Source organism: Mercenaria mercenaria, chromosome 11, assembly GCF_021730395.1.
Source record: "Mercenaria mercenaria strain notata chromosome 11, MADL_Memer_1, whole genome shotgun sequence".
In the NCBI taxonomy this organism is placed as follows: domain Eukaryota; kingdom Metazoa; phylum Mollusca; class Bivalvia; order Venerida; family Veneridae; genus Mercenaria; species Mercenaria mercenaria.
In genome coordinates, this window is record NC_069371.1 from 81,644,490 (window position 1) to 81,667,736 (window position 23,247).

The 23,247-nt window shown below is 34.2% G+C and overlaps 1 protein-coding gene across 1 annotated transcript in view; it reads right to left on the reverse strand.

The window, feature by feature from the left end:
- Positions 1–23,247, reverse strand: part of LOC123531250 (polycystin-1-like) — a 243,770-nt gene that overhangs the window by 144,837 nt on the left and 75,686 nt on the right. Inside the window, exon 6 of the mRNA XM_053518239.1 lies at positions 14,870–15,171. Within this exon, the coding sequence (XP_053374214.1) occupies positions 14,870–15,171 (302 nt within the window). The remainder of the gene's footprint in view (positions 1–14,869; positions 15,172–23,247) is intronic.

The following is a 23,247-nucleotide window of genomic DNA, read 5'->3' on the forward strand; positions in this document are numbered from 1 at the left end:
CAGAAAACCAGCCAACAGCGTCCCAGGAAACAAGCAAACAGCATCCATGGAAACCAGCCAACAGCGTCCCAGAAAACCAGTCAACAGCATCCATGGAAACCAACCAATAGCATCCTAGAAAACGGATGTGTTGCAAAGGAAAAATCATTTGCCACCAGCAAGCTCAAGGTTAAACCTAATGCATGATACTGCCAATTTGCATAAATCTGTTAATTACTTAAATATGTGGTAATTGTTTATACTTTCTGATACTGAATACACTTCTAGTAAATCTTTAAAATTATTTTTCACAAAGTCAAAGGGCATAACTCTGGTTTGGCTGAGTGAAATAAAAAAAAAACCCTGGTGTACATCACACCTCCACATGCAGGGCTGGACTAGGCTGGTTGGTTGAACATGTGGGCTGGTCATTTATCACAAAGAATTGTTTGAGAAATGACATACATACACACACTGTGTCATTCAAACTGCAATGTTTGCCTGGACTTGGGAGTTTGAACATGACAATATTCTGATATTTGGTCAGTTATATGTTGAAATTTTACTACTTAAAGTGAAATCATGCACATTTTTCTAGTAAAAATCTAGCTGAACTAGATGGGTGTGTAAAAAGGGTGGAGGAAATATAATAGCTTTTAACCCATATACCAAACTCTTCCTGTTACCATTACGAAATAATAACTTTCCAAATATGACTTTTCTTATTTTGATCGGGGTAGTCTTTTTAAGAAAAGTCAAATCTGCTTCCCTTCCACTTCAGAAATCTCTAGTTACAGGTAAGGGAGATCACTGCAAAGGGGACTGAAGTATTACTGAACTATTATTTTAGAAGTCCAATTTCTTTATTTCTAAAGCATCAACTTCGAATACTTATGCAGCATTATTGTTAATTTAACACATTTAATAAATGCACAGCAAACGAAAACACACTATGTGCAGTAAGATGCACATAATGCCACTTTAATTGATTCTAAAGTCTAAAATAGCATGAAGGCATATTTTATTCATTCCCTCACCTCATATGCCAATACTGCCAAAGCAGTAGATCCAATATTCATTTATTTCAAAATACAGTACATGTTTCAAAACTCTTTCACACAACCTTGTTCTTGTCAGAGCAATTACTGGTAATGAACAATAGATATGATATGGCAGGGAAACTTCACAGGTTTTCAAGATACAAACAGACAATGGTTCTCTTCATGCCTGACTGTTCGGCTGAGATAAGCTCATGCAACAGCCAAACATATGCCAACTTTCAAAATGTCTGTAACATTTTTATACCACCAGCTTCCAATCTCAACATTTAGAAAAAGAAAAGAACAATCACACACTTTGTTTTCATGCTGTTGGTGCATGCTGTACTTTTAATTTGAATGTTTTTTTTTTTGTATTTTAACACATCTTCATTGTGTTTCCAGAAGCATTTCTCTTGTTTCAGAAAAACATGTAAATGTAACCACACTATAACATATTTTTTCTATTTAACCTTTAGCCTGCTGGCGGCAAGTGATTCTGCCTTTGCAACCAGTGCAGACTAAGATCAGCCAGCATGGATGCATGGATCATGGTCTGCACTGTTCCCTATTCAGTCAGTAAGTTTTCAGTGAACACCCCTTTGAATAAAAAGTGGTAACGCCCAAACTGAATGAAAGACAATTCATTTTAGAAATTTAGCAGTGTAAAGGTTAATACATCCTCCGCAAGGGTCACAATAGATACAAACATTGAGGTGATGCTAGAAAATCTGACAGGAAATTTTAATCAATTAATTTTCAATACACAAGTATATTCTTTTCATTTCAGTTTTGATTGGTGTAGTTTATCTGTAAAATAATTAGGGTTGGATACCGGTTCCCGGTATCGGTACAATACCGAATAATCACTTCGAAAAGTACCGGTATATACCGTTTCGTAAAAGAACCGGTACCGATTTCGGTATTTCCATAAAAGTAAAAACAAAATTCTTACAAAATCTGCGGCAAAATAAAGCAGAAATTTAAGCAAATAGCGTAATAACGCGATCGACATTGTTTACTGTGATCAGAGTAACCTCCCTTGACATGGAGAGCCAACCGTGCGAATAGTTTCGTATGCTAAATATTACCTGAAATACTTCTTTCCCCGTCGTTTTAAACAACGTAAACCAATACTTAATTTCAAAATATACGACACTATTTTTCTTTGTAGTTTTCTTTTAAAACCAATGAAAAAAAAAAATGACGTAAATAAAAAATTACCAGACTAAGCTGTAACCTACGTAAACAAATAATCGGTTTTCGCGAACCATTAGAAATAACGTTATTGTTGGAATGTTGGTTGTTTCAAGTGTTTTGAAGGTTACTGTTCAATTAAAAATGTGTTGCAAAGTGTTTCACTTTAAAAAACATTACTAGTCAACCTAGTCGAAGATTATCATGAGTGAGAATGAGTCCGACTTGTTAGAGGGGTAATTTGAAAGCTAATAAGTGTTCAGTTTAACAGTTCTAGACAGTACTGAGCTTTAAAAGCATTACTACAGTGAGTGTATTCATAGATTTAAATTGCATAGTGAGCGAGGTATCTGCTCTAGATTTTTATTTGGAAAACTAGTCTGTAAGATATGTTTATTTTTTACTCTTTCATAATACATACAACATTCCATTAACAAACTTAAAATGTTCATATATCACAGCAAATTTTCATGTATATCTACTTACATAGGTGTATAAAAATACTAAGCAAATCATTGCTTATGTAGTGTACTACAAAGCATGGTATCGGTATCGGTATCGTTAAAAATACCGTATCGTTTCGTTGGTATGGGTATCGGACCGCTTCGTCCTTAACGATATCCAACCCTAAAAATAATTCTAGTATACTGCATTCTGTACAAGGTCGTTCATGATTACAGTTCATAATTATGTAAAATATTGTCCATGAATACATCTGTAAAATAATGTTCATGATTACATTACATATGTAAAATATTGTCCATGATTACATCTGTAAAATAATGTTCATGACTACAATACATATGTAAAATATTGTCCATGACTGCATCTGTAAAATAATGTTCATGATTACAATACATATGTAAAATATTGTCCATGACTGCATTCTGTAAAATAATGTTCATGATTACAATACATAAGTAAAATATTGTCCATGATTACATCTGTAAAATAATGTTCATGACTACAATACATATGTAAAATATTGTCAATGACTGCATCTGTAAAACAAGAGATCACAGAGTGATCTTGGCGCCCACCAATGTGCCATTTTTGAGTGTTCCAAATTTCAAGACTTATTGACTAGCTCAAGGTCAAATTTCATTTCCGTACACAACACAAATCTATGCATGTGGTCCAAATTTGAAGCCTGTACCTTCAAAAATGTGAAAGTAGGTCACTAGGTCAATGTCAAGGTCAAAGTTTGTTTCGGTACACAAAACTATGCATGTGGTCCTAAATTTGAAGCCTGTAGCTATAGAAATGTGAAAGTAGGTCACCAGGTCAATCTTAAGGTCAAAATTCATTTCGGTACACAAAACTATGCAAGTGGTCCAAATTTGAAGGCTGTAGCTTGAGAAATGTAAAAGTAGGTCACTAGGTCAATCTTAAGGTCAAAATTCATTTCGGTACACAAAACTATGCAAGTGGTCCAAATTTGAAGGCTGTAGCTTGAGAAATGTAAAAGTAGGTCACTAGGTCAAAATCAAGGTCAAATTTTACTTCGGAATACAAAACTATGCATGTGGTCCAAATTTGAAGCCTGTACCTTCAAAAATGTGAAAGTAGGTCACTAGGTCAATGTAAAGGTCAAAGTTTGTTTCGGTACACAAAACTATGCATGTGGTCCAAATTTGAAGGCTGTAGCTTGAGAAATGTAAAAGTAGGTCACTAGGTCAAAATCAAGGTCAAATTTTATTTCGGAATACAAAACTATGCATGTGGTCCAAATTTGAAGCCTGTACCTTAAAAATGTGAAAGTAGGTCACTAGGTCAATGTAAAGGGCAAAGGTCATTTCAGTACACAAAACTATGCAAGTGGTCCAAATTTGAAGGCTGTAGCTTAAGAAATGTAAAAGTAGGTCACTAGGTCAAAATCAAGGTCAAATTTTATTTCAGAATACAAAACTATGCATGTGGTCCAAATTTGAAGCCTGTACCTTCAAAAATGTGAAAGTAGGTCACTAGGTCAATGTCAAGGTCAAAGTTTTTTTCGGTACACAAAACTATGCATGTAGTCCAAATTTGAAGGCTGTAGCTTGAGAAATGTTAAAGTAGGTCACTAGGTCAAAATCAATGTCAAATTTCATTTTGAAACACGAAACTATGCATATGGTCCCAATTTGATGCCTGTACCTTCAAAAATGTGAAAGTAGGTCACTAGGTCAAAATAAAGGTCAAAGTTTTTTCCAGTGCACAAAATTATGCAAGTGGTCCAAATTTGAAGGCTGTAGCTACAGAAATGTGAAAGTAGGTCACTAGGTCAAAATCAAGGTCAACTCATGTCAAGGTTCATCTTGCCACTCAAAAACATACATGTGGTCCAAGTTTGAATGTTGTAGTTACTGACAAGAACATTTTAAAAGCTTTTCCCTATATAAGTCTATATGAACCATGTGACCCCCGGGGCGGGCCATATTTAACCCTAGGAGGATAATTTGAATAAACCTGGTAGAGAACCACTAGATGATGCTACATTACAAGTATCAAAGCCCTAGGCTTTGTGGTTTGAACAAGAAGATTTTCAAAGTTTTTCCCTATATAAGTCTATGTAAACAATATGACCCCCAGGGCGGGGCCATATTTGACCCTAGGGGTATAATTTGAACAATCTTAGTTGAAGACCACTAGATGATGTCACATACAAAATATCAAAGCCCTAGGACCTGTGGTTTTGGACAAGAGGTTATTCAAAGTTTTTCCCTATATAAGTCTATATAAACCATGTGACCCCCAGGGCGGGGCCATATTTGACCCCAGAGAAATAATTTGAATCATCTTGGTAGAGGACCACTAGATGATGCTTCATACCAAATATCAAAGCCCTAGGCTCTGTGGTTTTGGACAAGAAGGTTTTCAAAGTTTTTCCCTATATAAATCTATATAAATTATAGAAATAAACAAAGGGCCATAACTCACTCACAAATTGTTGAACCAGTCTGATTTTCAGAGGGACACAACTAGGGTATCAATACATCATTCTGACAAAGTTTAGTCAAAATCCCCCCAGTAGTTTATGAGGAGATGCGATAACGAGAAATTGTTAACGGACGGACGGACGGACGGACGGACGGAATGACGGACGGACAGACCACGGACGCAGAGTGATTTTAATAGCCCACCATCTGATGATGGTGGGCTAATAAAGTTCATTATTTTAATACATATGTAAAATATTGTCCATGATTACATCTGTAAAATAATGTTCATGACTACAATACATATGTAAAATATTGTCCATGACTGCATCTGTAAAATAATGTTCATGATTACAATACATATGTAAAATATTGTCCATGATTACATCTGTAAAATAATGTTCATGACTACATTTATTACATTTCATCTGTAAAATGTTGTTGATGACTGCATTACATTCGTAAAATTCTTTCACGATTACATCTGTAAAGTACTGTTCATGATTACATTACATATGTAAAGTGCTTTCATAAGATCTGCAAAATGTTATTCATGTAATATTTTTGCTGTATAATGTTATTCGTATTAAATTACACCTGTTAGTGTTACACAGGGCTCAATTTAGCGTTGGACCCTTGGTCCAACTCATCCTCTATTGAGCTGGTCCGCCGGTCCAGTTGGAATATGTCAACCCAATTTTTTGTCAATTTTGAAGTAGATCGAAAACGGAAGTAGGATTTACATCGACATCGGTAATAAATTACCTCCAAAAACCAATAAGATATTGTAATATTTGTTGCTTCTTTTTAAAAATCTAAATATTTTTATAAATAAATAGAAAGCATTTGTTTTCAATATCTCGGTATGGCATCATTCAAAATTACATCAACATCTCAGTTCAAAAAAAGGTATGATTATCCTTTAATATGATCTGTTAAACTTTATAGTCAAATGGCCAGTAACTATCAGCAACTAGCGTGACGTCTTATGTCAGTTTTGTTGTTCACAGTTTGAATTCGGTGAAAGATAACAGTCGATCTTTTATTAGTATCGTAATATTTATGACTTTTGATATTTCTTTCTTCAAAATACTTTTAAATTTATATAAAATTAATTTTGTTTATAAGTAAAAATAAACTACTTTATCTAATATGGAACGTACCGGCAATCGTACCTTTTAGCTTAGACAATTAGCACAGAAAGTAATTTCCCTTTACCGGAATGGGGAAAATCGTAAACAAACTTAATGTTCTGAAGCTGGAAAATTCTCTAAACCTGTGTATAATATGCACCCATGATTCGGGGGTGGGTAAAAAAACTGCGCATTATACACGAGTATCTTTGGTAAAAAATCTGAGTAGCATAAGGTCCTTTAGTTAGTCCTTTTCTGGAATTTAATAACCTCCTGGTTAAGTTGCCCAATGACAGTTGGCAGGTTCAGTTACCTACACATTGCTAACTTGCATGCTACAGATTTCCAGTGATCTTGAAGACTTAAAAAGAAATGACCTTTTTGTTTAAGGCTAGCCATAGAAAAATAAATGACATAAAGAGTACTTTTTCTTATTTTGTGACATGTAAACTGTAGTGTATGGTGGTTTCATGCCCAGAATCATGGCCTACACTTTCTCAGTCGAGCTTATTTGGAAAAGGGCCAATTGATATCAAGATGAGGTTGTCCCGATGTCCAGTTCAGTTTCCAGCCAGTATAATGCTGTTGGTGATTACATTCTGTAAAATTGTTACATCTAGAAAATGCTGTTCGTGTTTAAATTACATCTGTAACATGTCAGGATTTCTCATGAAAAAACTGATTTCTAATCCCATGCATTATTCTGCTGTAAACAGCCTGCATTTTACCCTGGATCAAAAAAATGATAAATTCTCTAATTGCAGCATAATAAAACTGTTCTCTTTCTCTTCTAGAAAATGAAAGAGTTGTCATGCTATGAAAGCTGTAATAATCAATCAATTTTCTATGAGTTACATGCAATTTTCTCATGAAAAAAACTTATTTAAAGATAGTATAGTGATCAGAGACAGGGAATTGCATAATACGCACATTCTCTGTACCTATCTGAGCAGTTCAATTCTTTTCTGTGCTTTTTTTTTGTTGGGTTTAATGTCACAACAACACAAATATTAATCGTATAGGGAAGTTCGGTGGAGAAAGCCCCCAGGTGCCCCAAGGCATTATTTCAGCAGCAGGTGGGCACCTTGGTAGAACCATGGACCTTCTCTAAGCCAAGTTGATGCCTCCTTATATGAAAGAATGCTATATCCCAAGCAAGGTTTCGAATCAACGGGGTTAAGGAGCTTGCAACATGAAGTCAGTAGCCTTAACCATATGGTCACAGAGGCCCCTTACAGTATAACTGTTAGAAAGGTAAACTATAATTTGTTTAGTTACATTATAGAATAACAAGCAGAGTATCTTAAAGGCACATCATCTATTATCTACATAGAGCATGTTTTCAATCTCTAGTAGGGACCATCTATAGGGCCCTTCCCCTTGGAAATTTCCTTCAAATCATGCAGCTTTCCCCTAAAACTGACTTTTTCCTCAGGATTTCTATTCCCCTTTGCCTAAATACCAAGCTAAATTTTCCCCCTAAACAACAGGCACAGGCCTCTTTCACTCTTAGAATGAAAACTTTTAAATTTTTTAAAAATTTCAAATCTCATCACGCAGAACCCTCTTCCCCACCCTCCTACCTTATAAATGGTTTACTCTAAGCAGTAAGTTCTGCTTTCAGCCTTTTATACAAATCAGTGCATCACAAACAAGGCCTATAGCAAGTGCTTTAAGTCTGAGTTCTCCCTATTTAGAACCTGTATCTTATTGATTGAATTTTAGTTAAAGCTTACTTGCTAATTAACGGGAGAATTTACACCAAAGTAAACTTACAAAGAGGAATTAAACAACATCTGCTAATTAACTTCAAGTTGAGCAAACACACTCAAAGATTCTACTTTAATTATTGTAATGTATTTGGTTACCCTGGAAACCAGATAAGATTTCCTGCTGAAAGTAGGAAATGCTACGTAATTCACTAAAACGGCTTAATATGAACATGCAAACCCTATCAGTCACCACGGAAACATCACAAAAACACGAACCCTAACAAATCCATTTCTGTGCTACACATTCAAATTTAGTCTAGAACTGTCTTTACTGGGAAATGCTACAAAACAAAACTGTTTATAATAAATAACAAAATCTATAAGAAGATCCTATAAAAGCATAAAACAAGCAAAATAACAGCAGACTCAGTTTGATCAAGTCTGTTCACAAGACGTAATAAAATGTGCAACATCCCACTTTCCCTGTATCACTGACTTATACAGAATTCTATTATACTGAAACTGGATGTTTTCCATGATGATTATCCAGATGACCCAGAAAATATAACAGCACTGTGCCAATACAACAGCACTGAGCCAATATATTAAACAGCACTGAGCCAATACAACAGCACTGAGCCAATATATTAAACAGCACTGAGCCAATACAACAGCACTGAGCCAATATATTAAACAGCACGGAGCCAATACAACAGCACTGAGCCAATATATTAAACAGCACTGAGCCAATACAACAGCACTGAGCCAATACAACAGCACTGAGCCAATATAACAGCACTGAATCCAAGTACAGAGAATGAAAATAAGAATGAAATCAGAAGAAAACTGACGTTATGTGTTTCTTAAAACTTTTGGTTGATGGTGTTTGTTAAAAGGCTCATTACACCTTTGTTTAAAATATGGCAGTCACATTTTCCATTATGATACACAAAATATATCAAATAATTACTTTTTAAATGCTATTTTGGATAATTGTTTTCTATAATTTTTGTCGCTGGTTTGAGTATTGATGAACATAATATAAAGTAATATTGAATCTATTGTTTTTGATTATCTCCCTTTATGCCTCTAACTGTATCAGTTCAAGTGCAGTATTAAAAGTAGTGCTTTTCTAACCATGTATTTATGCTTAACATCTATTTGGACAGCAGCTGCTGTTTCATCTGTTTTCAGACTAAACTTTAAAGCTTTATGGAACTTTAAATTGAATGCTTATCTCCTAAAGGTAAAATTTTGTACTTCCTTTATATTTGAAATTGCAACACCCTGAAAACTTCATTTCTCTGTTGCAATATAGTACAAACTAAACAAATGGAGTTTGAGTCCCATGTAATCAAGTCTGACTTTGTAAACTAAAGATTAATGCAAAGATGCTTTAAAACAAGTTTAGTGAAGATCCACCTAGTGAACGTATACTGAAATTTTTTTCCTTTTATTTTTATTTCTAACAGGACAACAAGACATTTATGTAGTTGAGCAGAGGGTAAAAACAACAGCCATTTGACTCAATTCATGAAAAGAATCCCCCCTGTGAAGTAGAAAGTGTTACTTTTGAAACAACTTTATTTAGAATTCTGGCTTTCTATAAACATGAAACACCTGGTCATAAAAGCTGTTTAAAGAAAGGGGCCTCTTTCTATCACCTAACTGTAGTAAGTTTTAACCAGAAAATCTTGTTTCTAATTTGACCTAGAATTCATTAAGACAAACATTCTGACTTTGTTCCATACAGATCCAGTAGAAAATGTGGCATCTGTAGTGCAAACAGATTCTTCAGTGCTTTAGCCTAGTTATCCAAGATTTTTAACCCAAATGATTCAGTTCACGGTGTGTATGTAGATCAGATCCCTCTCTGTGGTAAATGAGAAAACGGATCCCTCTCTGTTCGCGCACAGGACCTTCTATGTGGTAAACAATTAACTCCAACGTCGCTGCTTTGTCAGGTAGCTCGGAAAATCGAAATTTTCATCCTGAACATAGGTTTGTCCATAAAAACATATGAACCACGGGAAGACGTAGCTATATACCCTTGCTTTTTTATAGTTACATTTGCTTTATCAGTTGACACAAGTCCAAACGAAGATATAACGTAAATGGAGGGTACCAGCTTAGATGAACACCATGCCATGCTTATGAAACTTAATGCGACCTTCCTTGCAGTTCCTAACATTCTTTAGATTGAATATCAGGATTAAACAAGAAGCTGCATTCAATAAACGCTAGATTCTGCACCAAAGTCCAAAACGAGGTCAAGGTCAAACTGAGGTCAGGTGATGTTTGAAGATGAGGAATGGTCATAGTTTACATCTGTATTAGTATCAATTCATTCTAGTAAGGGGTATTGATGCTAGACGAAACGGTCCCATTTGGTTAACCAAGAGATGGCCCATATAAAGCAACCTAAGTCCAAAATGAGGTCAAGGTCAAGGTCAAACTGAGGTCAGGTGATGTCTGAAGATAAGGAATTGTCACAGGTTACATCTGCATTAGTATCAAGTCATTCTAGTAAGGGGTATTGATGCTAGATGAAACGGTCCCATTTGGTTAACCAAGAGATGGCCCATATAAAGCAACTTTAGTCCAAAATGAGGTCAAGGTCAAGGTCAAACTGAGGTCAGGTGATGTCTGAAGATGAGGAATGGTCACAGGTTACATCTGCATTAGTATCAAGTCTTTCTAGTATGGGGTATTGATGCTAGACGAAATGGTCCCATTTGGTTAATCTCGTACGGACGGACGAACGGACAGGACAATCACTTTATGCCTCCCGCATCAGTAGATGCTGTGGGCATAAAAAGATCAGATATTTAATGTGGCATATGAAGTGTTAACCAGACTTTTCTATGATACCATGAAGTGACTTAGTTTTTTACTCCATAAAGCCTAATTTCTAACCTGACTTAGATTTCATAAAACTAACATTCTGATCAGGTTTCACAAGATCTGGTTGAAAATGCATCCTCAAGAAAGTTCATTGGATTTTCCTACTAATAAACTTAGTAAACTAGTGTCTGACCCTAAATCACCTAATTTCAAACCTGACCTACATCTTCTAAAACAGACATTCTGACCAGGATTCATGATGGTCAGGTAGAAATGAAGCCTTTAAATAGCACATTCTCTAATCAGCCCCTGTGTCTATTTTTAGAATGACCTGATAAATCCCAGGTTTGTGGTTTTATGATTCGGACAAACATTCAGAGAGATGGTGTTATTTACATAGACTCAATGAATGTTATGTGATGGTTGAATATTGTTTTACACATTATTTGTTCTGTTTAAGAACTTAAATGGATTCAGACATGTCCTAGAACTCTGTTGACTGAATTACAGAAACATTTACTTTACCTGATGTTATTATAACATGTGCAGTAAACTGTTTTCACACCAAATTAGATTACTAGTTAGTATATCTTATTAGTGTTGAAATTTAATTAGATTGACTATACTGAGAGCTATGACATTAGTTATAACAAATAATAATTCACGGAAACTTGATGAATAAAAAATAACATTAAAAATTGGTTTTAACTAAGATTATCATAAAATCAAATCACATATTGTTCTGTACGTATTAGCCAGATCTCTATCATTGGTGAATGTAAACAACAGATGACACCGATAGCAAAATAAACCATCTGTTATTGAAGCCTTAATTAGATTGAAATCTATATCAATAAAAAATACATATTAACATGAAAGTTACATAATGTGATCTGTCAGTATAAAACAATTTTCCCTTTTTTGAGAACCAGAGTGGGGAGGTCATGAATGTAGTAAGCAAGTCTACAAGAATGATTAAGCTCCGCCTATGACATCATATATTCCATTATTGTTTCTGTATGTAAGATATATACATATTTCTATAGAGAGAGTGTGAGTTTATACTTTGGATGCAACACACATATTAAATATTGTTCTGTTTGTGTGTCAATAAGCCATCTCAATAAATCAATAAATATATATTACAATGACGATATATATTACAATGAACAACTGTCTTAACTTTGTAAGAAAATTATTTTTTTTGTTTAAACTAAAACATAATCAGTATTTTAGCCAACTCAATGTGACCAATCCAGATGTTGAATGTTTGATCAATTTGACTAGAGAGAGTAAATCAGAAATCTCGATCCAAATTTTGTGGGGAAGTTGTATGACAATTTACATTACTTCAGAGACTCATGATACATAGCCTAAATAGGACTAAAATGATAATAATGCTGCAACAAATAATAAAGAAAAAAAACAAGTAGAATCTGTCAGAACAAATGTTACAAATTTATATATGTAACAAAAATTAAAAACAATATATTTTTTTTTTTTGCATTTTTTTACTATCATTCAAGACTATATAATTAATCATTATGTGTAAAAGTTAAAAATTTAAACTTAATTTTCCGTCTTAAACAAAAGTAGAGATTGTAACAAAATGCAATCCATTTATTATCATTAACAAATATCATCTAATAAAATCGCGGAAAATAATAGTTTAAAAGTTGTCCAGCACCTTAATGTAGCTTAAAATGGGTTATAAAATTACAACCCATTAATTTTTTAAGTTATACTATCGTATATATATATAAATCATGCAGATGTTCTTATTTTAACTGCCCATTTCGCCAATTGTTAAGACATTTTATAAGCATTTCTTATACAAAGAATAAGTCTCATAAATATGTATACATGATCAATTATTACATGTATATTCCATTTATGATTATATTAAAAGATATAAACAAAATGCATCAAATATTCAACCATCTCAGTTAGTATGCATACTAGTGCCTTAAATATAAACAAATTTTGCAACACTGGCCAGGTACATCATTTACTGTGAGATAAGAATGTGCAAATGCAATCCTTACAGTAATTAACTCTATGTGCTATAGTATTCTACTGTCTGAAAATCTCTCTGCCACGTGTGTTTGTTACTAATAATAGGGATGACCGCATTGAGTGTGACGTAGTGATACCTGTAATCTGAAAATGTGCTATTGTAACTGCAATTTTTAAGGTTTTCCTACATTTTGACCTAGTGACCTGGTTTTTGAACCCAGATGACCCGGTTTCAAACTCTTCTAAAAATTTGCATGAAGCAAACATTTTGACCAATTTAATTAAGACTCAGTCAAAACTGTAGCACCTTGAGTATTATTTATTTATTTATTTGGGTTTTACGGCGCACCAACACAGTATAGGTTATATGGTGCCAAACAGGACTACACATTTTGGTTCCACATCTCATTTACATCGAAATAAAAACATGAGGTATGGAATCAAAATTTGCATACCTGCTGGAATCACAGAGTTACAGCAAAACCAAAGTGTTAAGACCCTGTAAGTCGCCTCTTACGATCATGCAAGGGTAAGGCAGTGCTTCCAATTCTTTTCATACCCAGATTGTCCCAGAACCACATGGGGCACCTTGAGTATTAACAGTTAGAAATGTGAACAATAAAAAATTATTGACATCAGACACAGGGTGAAAACAATAAAAGTGTTGATACCAGACAAGCCAGAGTATCCATTCAACATCAACTCCCATCTGTCATTTTATTTTTAATTTTATTTAATAAAATTAAAAATAAAACAAGAGCTGTCCGTAAGACAGCCAAGCTCGACTATTCGAAATATTGTCCCAGAAGCAGGAAAATATTACCCAAAAAGGTTAAATATCAAAAGAGTTTTAAGTTCAAAAGGGGGCATAATTTGACCAAAATGCATATCAGTTATGGGACTTGCTGCTATCAACTAGTTTTATAACCCCAAAGGCACATGTGAAGTTTCAATTCAATATCTGCATTAGTTTTGGAGATAATAACTTGCATGTAAAACTTTAACCAAAATTTTCTAAGTCTAAAAGGGGGCATAATTTGCTCAAAATACATGTCAGAGTTATGGGACTTGACCCAGTGAGGTTGGTAATTGATCTAGAAAAAGAAAAAATAAGTTTAAAATCTGTATGCCTTTTAGAAATAGCTGTATGTACTTGCACGCAAAACTTTAACCAGAATTTTTTCTAAGTCCAAAAGGGGGCATAATTTGGCCAAATGAAGGTCAGAGTTATGGGACTTGCTGCTATCAACTAGTTTTATAACCCTGAAGACACATGTGAAGTTTCAAATCAATATCTGCATTAGTTTTGGAGATAATAATTTGCATGTAAAACTTTAACCAAAATTTTCGATGAGTAAAAGGGGGCACAATTTGCTCAAAATACATGTCAGAGTTATGGGACTTGACCCAGTGAGGTAGGTAATTGATCTAGAAAAAGAAAAAATAAGTTTCAAATCTATATGCCTTTTAGAAATAGCTGTATGCACTTGCACGCAAAACTTTAACCAGAATTTTCTAAGTCCAAAAGGGGGCATAATTTGGCCAAAATGAAGGTCAGAGTTATGGGACCTGCTGCTATCAACTAGTTTTATAACCCCGAAGACACATGTGAAGTTTCAATTCAATACCTGCATTAGTTTTGGAGATAGTAACTTGCATGTAAAACTTTAACCAAAATTTTCTAAGTCCAAAAGGGGGCATAATTTGCTCAAAATACATGTCAGAGTTATGGGACTTGACCCAAAGAGGTTGGTAATTGACCTAGAAAAAGAAAAAATAAGTTTCAAAGCTATATGCCTGTAACTGATGGCTGTATGTACTTGCATGCAAAAACTTAACCAAGGTGTGACGCCGACGCCGACGCCAGGGTGAGTAGAATAGCTAGACTATGCTTCGAATAGTCGAGCTAATGACAGATGGGAGGGTTCAACGCAATAAGGGCGTATCTACTTATAGTTATATGTAGATACGCCCTTATTGCGTTGAACCCTCTGGAGTCTGATTCAGTGAGTTAAAAATATTAAATCACTTACTATGCTAACACTGGTACAGTTCTCACACAGCTGTATGGCCTTGTCCTCATTAGTGTCCTCAAACCAAAAGGTGAAGGTCAAATTGGTTCCCATGGAAACAGCTGCATCAATCTGCAATGGTGTATCAACAAAAACCACAAATATCTGTCCACTTTGTTCAGTGACCTTGAACTCTTCTGGAACACAAGATGGAAGGTCAATGTCCTCTGGAATCCTAACCTGAAGGTCACGGGGAGCTGAATACACAACCTCAAGGTCAAGGCTAGACTGTATTGTTGAAATGCCATTGGTAACTTCAACATCTGGAAAAGAAAAGTAGAAGTTAGGCATCCAGATAGAGAAAATCATTTAAAATATTATCTTTAATCAAAATTATGAAAATTCAATCTGCAGAGGGTCTGATAGAAGTCTTCAGATGTGTTGTCAAGGCCAAGTCTGAATCTGAACCACAAACCTTTGCAGTTCAAGCATAATGCTTAAATAACCATGTGGAAATAGTTGTACCAATCAATGTGATAAAAATTTTATTCTGATATTCTTGTTTCTGTTATAACACACTTAAAATGTTAACTAAACTAAATCTAGTTAACAGGCGATGATGTCAGTGTTTTTGTTGCGACCAAGAAAAAGAGCTGCTATATTTTATGATTTATCTTCTGTTTTAGATAAAGGGCATATTAGAATCGAAATAATGTATAGCAAGATCATGTTTCACTTAAATTAATACACTAAACATCAATTCTACGTCGCAAGAATAACTCGGGCTACACCCTTGTGAAATTATTACGCAGACGTATAACCTCTTTTTCAACTATTTTTCCATACATTATTTCTTAAATGAAATATATAAAGCTAAATTAATCAATCACATACAACTTTAAAGTGAAAGCAAAAGTTACATATTTCAAGTTCGATAATTTCGAGCTGTTCCTTAATTCAAATGTTCCTGTTGAAGACATGTCTGCATAAACTATAAAATTTAATTTTTTCTATAGATACTAAATAAAACATACAGTAAGGTTCCACTACACACTATATAAATAGGATTATTACTTTAATTTTTTTTTCAATGATTCCTAAATGGTATCTAGGTAACACCACGAAAACATTCCTATATCTGAGCTAAAAATTACTAGTTTAACAAATTCCATTAAATATAAATCATTTATATAAGACATCAAACGTTTATCAACATTTCATAAAAACAGATCTAATTCCACCCTGCAAAAAAATATATTGAGAAAATTATATTCAAATAATTCTTACCTTCAAACCATAAAAAACTGATCAAGCCTGTATTAAATTTCAATATATTCCCCGAGAAGAAAATTAAAAAGCCTTATCACAGACTCTCTGTGTACTGGCGGGCTTGAGTGAAGAGAGACAAATGATTGTGGTACAAACTGCTAAATTCCAAACATTTATCCATTTCTCAAACTGATAGGGGCAGGCTTATAGTCCCAGTATGAAGGTAGGAAGCTGGTTTATAACCAACTGTTAAATAAAACATCATGCAAACATATAGGCATGTTTTTTTTTCTATCTTTTTAGTTGGGGTTTAAAGCAACATAAATGGCTTATTTGTTCTTGATAGTTGATGAATTATCCTAATAATAACCTGATAACCCATGACATCCAAACTTGGTAAGGATAAGATGGATAGCAACTATGTAATAGCAGATCCTAAAATAAGATATCCAAGAAAACCAAAACTAGTAAGGCTGGAGGATGAAATACATACCACTCGTGGCATAGAAAAAGAAAGAAACAAGAGCTGTCTCCATAGGATGACACATGCCCCCGATGGCACTTTGAATGAATAGTTATGGCCGATGTTAGAGTTTAGGACCTTTGACCTACGGACCTGGGTCTTGCGCGCGACACGTCGTCTTACTATGGTACACATTCATGCCCAATAATTTTAAAATCAATGCATGAATGACAAAGATATGGACCAAACACGCCCATCAATACACTATACTGAAATATGACCTTTAACGTCTAAGTGTGTCCTTGACCTTTGAGCTACGGACCTGGGTCTTGCACGCGACATGTCGTCTTACTGTGGTACACATTCATGCCAAGTTATTTGAAAATCCATCCATGGATGACAAAGATATGGACCGGACACGAATGCACTATCATGAAAAATGACCTTTAACGTCAAAGTGTGACCTTGACCTTTGAGCTACGGACTGGGTCTTGCGCATGACATGTCGTCTTACTGTGGTAAGTTATTTGAAAATCCATCCATGGATGACAGAGATATGGACCGGACACGAAAATTGCGGACAGACTGACAGACCGTTCAAAAACTATAATATTATGCCTCCCTCCGGGGGCATAAAAAAACCATCTACAGTAGAACCTGCCTTAGCTGTCACCTGTATAAAGCAGGCATGTACCTGCCTTTAACAGCCAGTAAACAAACTTAACAAATTGACAGCAGCCAGTTTTCATCAGTAACACCTGGTTACTTAATAAAGCAGATTAGAACAAAAAGTCTCCAGGATAGTCAGGTATTTTACTTATACTAAAATACAGACAGGGACAGCTGAATAAGCTTACAGAACAAACAGGAATCATGGATCTGAAACAATTATCAAGCCTCTTGTTTCCAAAATGTGGAAAACAAGCGTGATGATTCTTGTTAAAATTGTAGTTTTAGCGTTGTTTTCACTAGAATCGTTAAGTAAAAAGAGCGATATTGTCTTGAATATACACTAGATTTAAATATTTAATGTAATTATTCTACATGAAAGTTTTCTTTAGTTTTGGATCTACACAGACACAACAGAGCAACTTTTTATATTTTGACGCAGATTTTTAGGAATGTCAAGAGTGTCTGCCTTCAAAATGATTTAAAAAAAAACAACAAATTCTAGCTGTTAATTATAGACAAGAGAATACACAAAACTTGCCACTAGTGATCCACTGAATCAAAATAGAACTTTCATTTACTGTTAGGTGGTAATTTAAAAATTATTTGCGGTAACGTGACCCAAAGTTTTTTGTGTGGGTTGGTAGGTAGGAAATTTTTTTTGACAAATAATCATACAGCGAAAAAAATTTCATCTGACTGGCCAGAAAAAAAGTTGGGTCGCAGCGATTTTCAAGGGTAGGTTGTGTTACTGCAAACAAATGTATTTGTAATGACAGCCTTATTGTAAAATGTTATTATTGACAGATAATTTTACTCTCACATACACATAAACAATAAAGAAGTTAGAAGTAAAGTGAACTTTAAGAAACTGACGTTGTTACATTACAATAATTATGTTGTTCTGATGTAAGGCTTTAATTTGATCGCAAGCTGTCCTGGTGCCAGCTTTAGCATCCTATTAGTATGGTGCATATAATGTTACATCCGCATGAAAATATTTAGAGAGGATAAAACCGGGTATGTGGAATCTGGAACAGAATACACAAAAATAGTTTATTTATGTAATGTTTTCGATTGTGAAGATACCATTTTTAAAATGTGAAGTAACTGTTTTATGATTAGTAGCTGTTATATAGCAGGAAAAACAAGAGGACCATGATGGTCCTGAATCGCTCACCTCTTCCCACATGACCCAGTTTTTTCTATTATTTGACATAGTGACCTAGTTTTTGAGCTCATGTGACCCAGTTTTGATCTTGACCTAGATATTATCAAGATAAAAATTCTGACCAATTTTCATGAAGATCCTGTGAAAAATATGGTCTCTAGAGAGGTCACAAGGTTTTTCTATTATTTGACCTATTGACCTGGTTTTTGATGGCACGTAACCCAGTTTCAAACTTGACCTAGATATCATCAAGGTGAACATTCTGACCAATTTTTATGGAGATCTATACACAAGTATGGCCTCTAGAGAGGTCACAAGGTTTTTCTATTTTTAGACCTACTGACCTAGTTTTTGACTGCACGTGACCCTGTTTCGAACTTGACCTAGATATCATCAAGATGAACATTCAGACCAATTTTCATACAGATCCCATGAAAAATATGGCCTATAGAGAGGTCACAAGGTTTTTCTATTAATTGACCTACTGACCTAGTTTTTGAGGGCACGTGACCCAGTTTCGAACTTGACCTAGATATCATCAAGGTGAACATTCTGACCAATTTTCATACAGATCCCATGAAAAATATGGCCTCTAGAGAGGTCACAAGGTTTTTCTATTATTTGACCTACTGACCTAGTTTTTGACGGCATGTGACCAAGTTTCGAACTTGACCTAGATATCATCAAGGTGAACGTTCTGACCAATTTTCATGAAGATCTTGTTAAATATATGGCCTCTAGAGAGGTCACAAGGTTTTTCTATTTTTAGACCTACTGACCTAGTTTTTGACGGCACGTGAGCCAGTTTCAAACCTGACCTAGATATCATCAAGGTGAACATTCTGACCAATTTTCATGAAGATCTTGTGAAATATATGGCCTCTAGAGAGGTCACAAGGTTTTTCTATTTTTAGACCTACTGACCTAGTTTTTGATGGCACGTGACCCAGTTTTGAACTTGACCTAGATATCATCAAGTTGAACATTCTGACCAATTTTAATGAAGATCTTGTGAAATATATGGCCTCTAGAGAGGTCACAAGGTTTTTCTATTTTTAGACCTACTGACCTAGTTTTTGACGGCACGTGACCCAGGTTCGAACTTGACCTAGATATCATCAAGATGAACATTCTGACCAACTTTCATAAAGATCCCATGAAAAATGTGACCTCTAGAGAGGTCACAAGCAAAAGTTTACGGACGGACGGACGCACGCACGGACGACGGACGCCGCGCGATCACAAAAGCTCACCTTGTCACTTTGTGACAGGTGAGCTAAAAACCCTGATTATTCTGTTTTGGTTTAATTTTATTTTCAGCTCGGTTTCGGTATATGTGAGAAAAGATCGATTGATCATATTGCATTCAAATTTTTATCCAATCGGTTTAGGTTTGGCGTATACGTGAAATTCTCCTCTGTAGTTACCAGTGTATCGGTACAGCAGACAAGACAGTAAGTCGCTGAGGTGCAATTTATTACTCTGGATATAATTTAAATTTTTCATTGCAACATGGGAAAAATAAAAATTCTAATTTATTAAATATGATGATATTCATAACACATAAAATGACTCTCCAGATGATTTCTTACCAAAAAAATGAGTCTCTATTGCTAAAATTAATTACAAAAACATGGTATACAACAATATATTCTGAACTTTGCCACAATGAATATACAAACTAGAGTTGTTTTCCACTTTTACAAGACAAAAGACTTAATAATGGAAAGATTTATGTCCCCCCCCCCCCCCCCCCCCCCCCCGTATCTGGCACATATAAAAAGAAATGTCTTTCAAATGAATAAGAATTAGTTAGATAAATATAGAGTTTAGTCTAGATATAATATAGGTATACATTTGTACCTGTACAATGGTAATGAAAGTTGAACACAAAACCATACCTTGGAGCCACACACATTAACTTGGTGTTCAGTAATATCTTACCTTAAAAGCAGGTGTGCTACCCTATATTTTCCCATGTATAAATCAATGGAAAACCCTTTACTACTTGAAGATTAATATCACTAGGAAGCTTTTACTATTTGCCAATTAAAATCACTTGTAAACATAATACTACTTAATGATTTAAATCACTGGCAACCATATTATGCTTCTTTCATAATTAAAAAGTTCATCTCTGCATCTGGACTGAAAAGAAGAAGACGACTAGTAACCCTTTACTACTTTATAAGCCTTTTACTTCTTGATAATTAAAACCACTGGCAACCTTTTACTATATTTTAAGTCTTTCACTACTTGATAATTAAAACCACTACCATTCTTTAATTCATTATAAGCCCTTTACTATATGGTAATTAAAATCACTGGTTACGCTATCATACCTGATAATGAAAACCACTAGCAATCGTTTACTACATTATAAACCCTCTACTACTTGATAATTAAAATCACTGGCAACCCTATCCTCCTGGATAATTAAATCAATTGGCAACCCTTTACTACATTATAAACCCTCTACTACTTGATAGTTAAAATCACAGGCAACCCTATTCTACTGGATAACTAAAATCACTGGCAACCCTATCCTACTGGGTAACTGAAATCACTGGCAACCATACCTTACTGGATAACTAAAATCACTGGCAACCCTATCCTACTGGATAACTAAAATCACTGGCAACCCTATCCTACTGTATAACTAAAATCACTGGCAACTATCCTACTGGATAACTAAAATCACTGGAAATCCTATCCTACTGGATAACTAAAATCAATGGCAACTGTATTCTACAGGATAACTAAAATCACTGGCAATCCTTAGATCCTACTGGATAACTAAAATCACTGGCAATCCTTAGATCCTATTGGATAACTAAAATCACTGGCATCCCTATCCTACTGGATAACTAAAATCACTAGCAACCATTTTCTGACTATCACTGGCAAGCATATCCTACTGGATAACTAAAATCACTGGCAATCCTATCCTACCGGATAACTAAAATAACTGGCAACCGTACCCTACTGGATAACTAAAATCACTGGCAACACAATAAAAATCATTTTGACAGCAATAATAATGTAATGTCAATACTCACCAACTTAAAACTAAACACAATTTGAGCTTTATAGTTATTCCTCTCTTTCTTTATTGTAGTTTTACAATTTACTTTATAGATTCAATAAACAGTACATCAGGTAAAGGAAAACAAGGTTAAAGATGGTTTGTTGAGTTGTCATTAACATCAATTGTTTACATTTAGACATCTCAGCCAGGCCATAAATGTCATTACTTATTATTTACAACAGAATTTAGTTACACACTTCCTATGTACATTAACTGTACAAGTGATTTACTTTAAGACTACAATGAACTGCACTTACATACAGTATTAAATATCTCCAACTTAAGAATTTAGTTTCCATTCAAATATTCAAAGAATGCTAAATTATATGTAACTCATACTTTACAAAACTTTTATGACAAACAAATGCCTATGAACACAACTGTACGCCTGATTCATGAGACACAAAAGTGGGTTCAATATTTATCTAATATATTGTTTTAAAGTGGATTCACTTTTTTCTAATTTACTGTTTTGAAGTGAAATCACTTTTTTTCTAATTTATTGTTTTGAGTGGACTCACTTTTTCTAACTTAATGTTCTGAAGTGAAATCATTTTTCTTTCAAGTGGATTTATTTTTTTTATATATTTTATTTTTGTTTTACAGTAGATTCACTTTTTCTAATTTATTCTTTCAAGTGGGTTGACTTATTCTATTTTATTGTTTTGAAGTGGGTTCATTTTTTCTAATTTACTGTTCTGAAGTGGATTCACTTTTTCTAATTTATTCTTTCAAGTGGATTCACTTTGTCTAATTTATTGTTTTGAAGAGGATTCACTTTTATGAATCACTTTTTCTAATCTCTTGTTTTGAAGTGAATTCACTTTTTCTAACTTACTGTTTTTAAGTGCATTTATTGTTTTCTAATTTCTTACTTTAAAAGTGGGTTCCCATTTTATTAATTATTGCTTTCGAGTGGATTTATTTCTAATTTAATGTTTTAAGTGGACTTATTTTTCCAACCTGTATTTTTGTTTTGAAGCTGATTTATATCTTTGTAACATGCAGTGTATTTTTGTAATTTATCTTTGGAACAACAGTGTATTTTTGTCATTTATCTTTGGAACAGCAGTGTATTTTTGTAATTTATCTTTGTAACATCAGTGTATTTTTGTAATTTATCTTTGGAACTGCAGTGTACTTTTGTAATGTATTTTTGTAATTTATCTTTGTAACAGCAGTGTATTTTTGTAATTTATCTTTGGAACAGCAGTGTATGTTTGTAATTTATCTTTGTAACAGCAGTGTATTTTTGTAATTTATCTTTGGAACAGCAGTGTATTTCTGTAATATATCTTTGGAAGAACAGTGAATTTCTGTATCTTTGGAACAAAATTGTACTTCTGTAATATATCATTTTGGATGAACAGTATATTTCTGCAATATATCTTTTAAACGGCAGTGTATTTCTGCAAAATATCTTTGGAAGAACAGTCACTGTGTATTTCTGTATCTTTGGAACAGTGGTGTATTTCTGTAATATAAATCTTTGGAACAGCAGTGTATTTCTGAAACACATCTTTGGAAGAATAGTGTATTTCTGTAATATATCTTTGGAACAGCAGTGCCTTTCTGTAATATATCTTTGGAACAGCAGTGCCTTTCTGTAATATGTCTTTTTCATAACAGTGTATTTCTGTAATATATCTTTGGAACAGCAGTGCCTTTCTGTAATATATCTTTGGAACAGCAGTGCATTTCTGTAATATATCTTTGGAACAGCAGTGTATTTCTGTAAT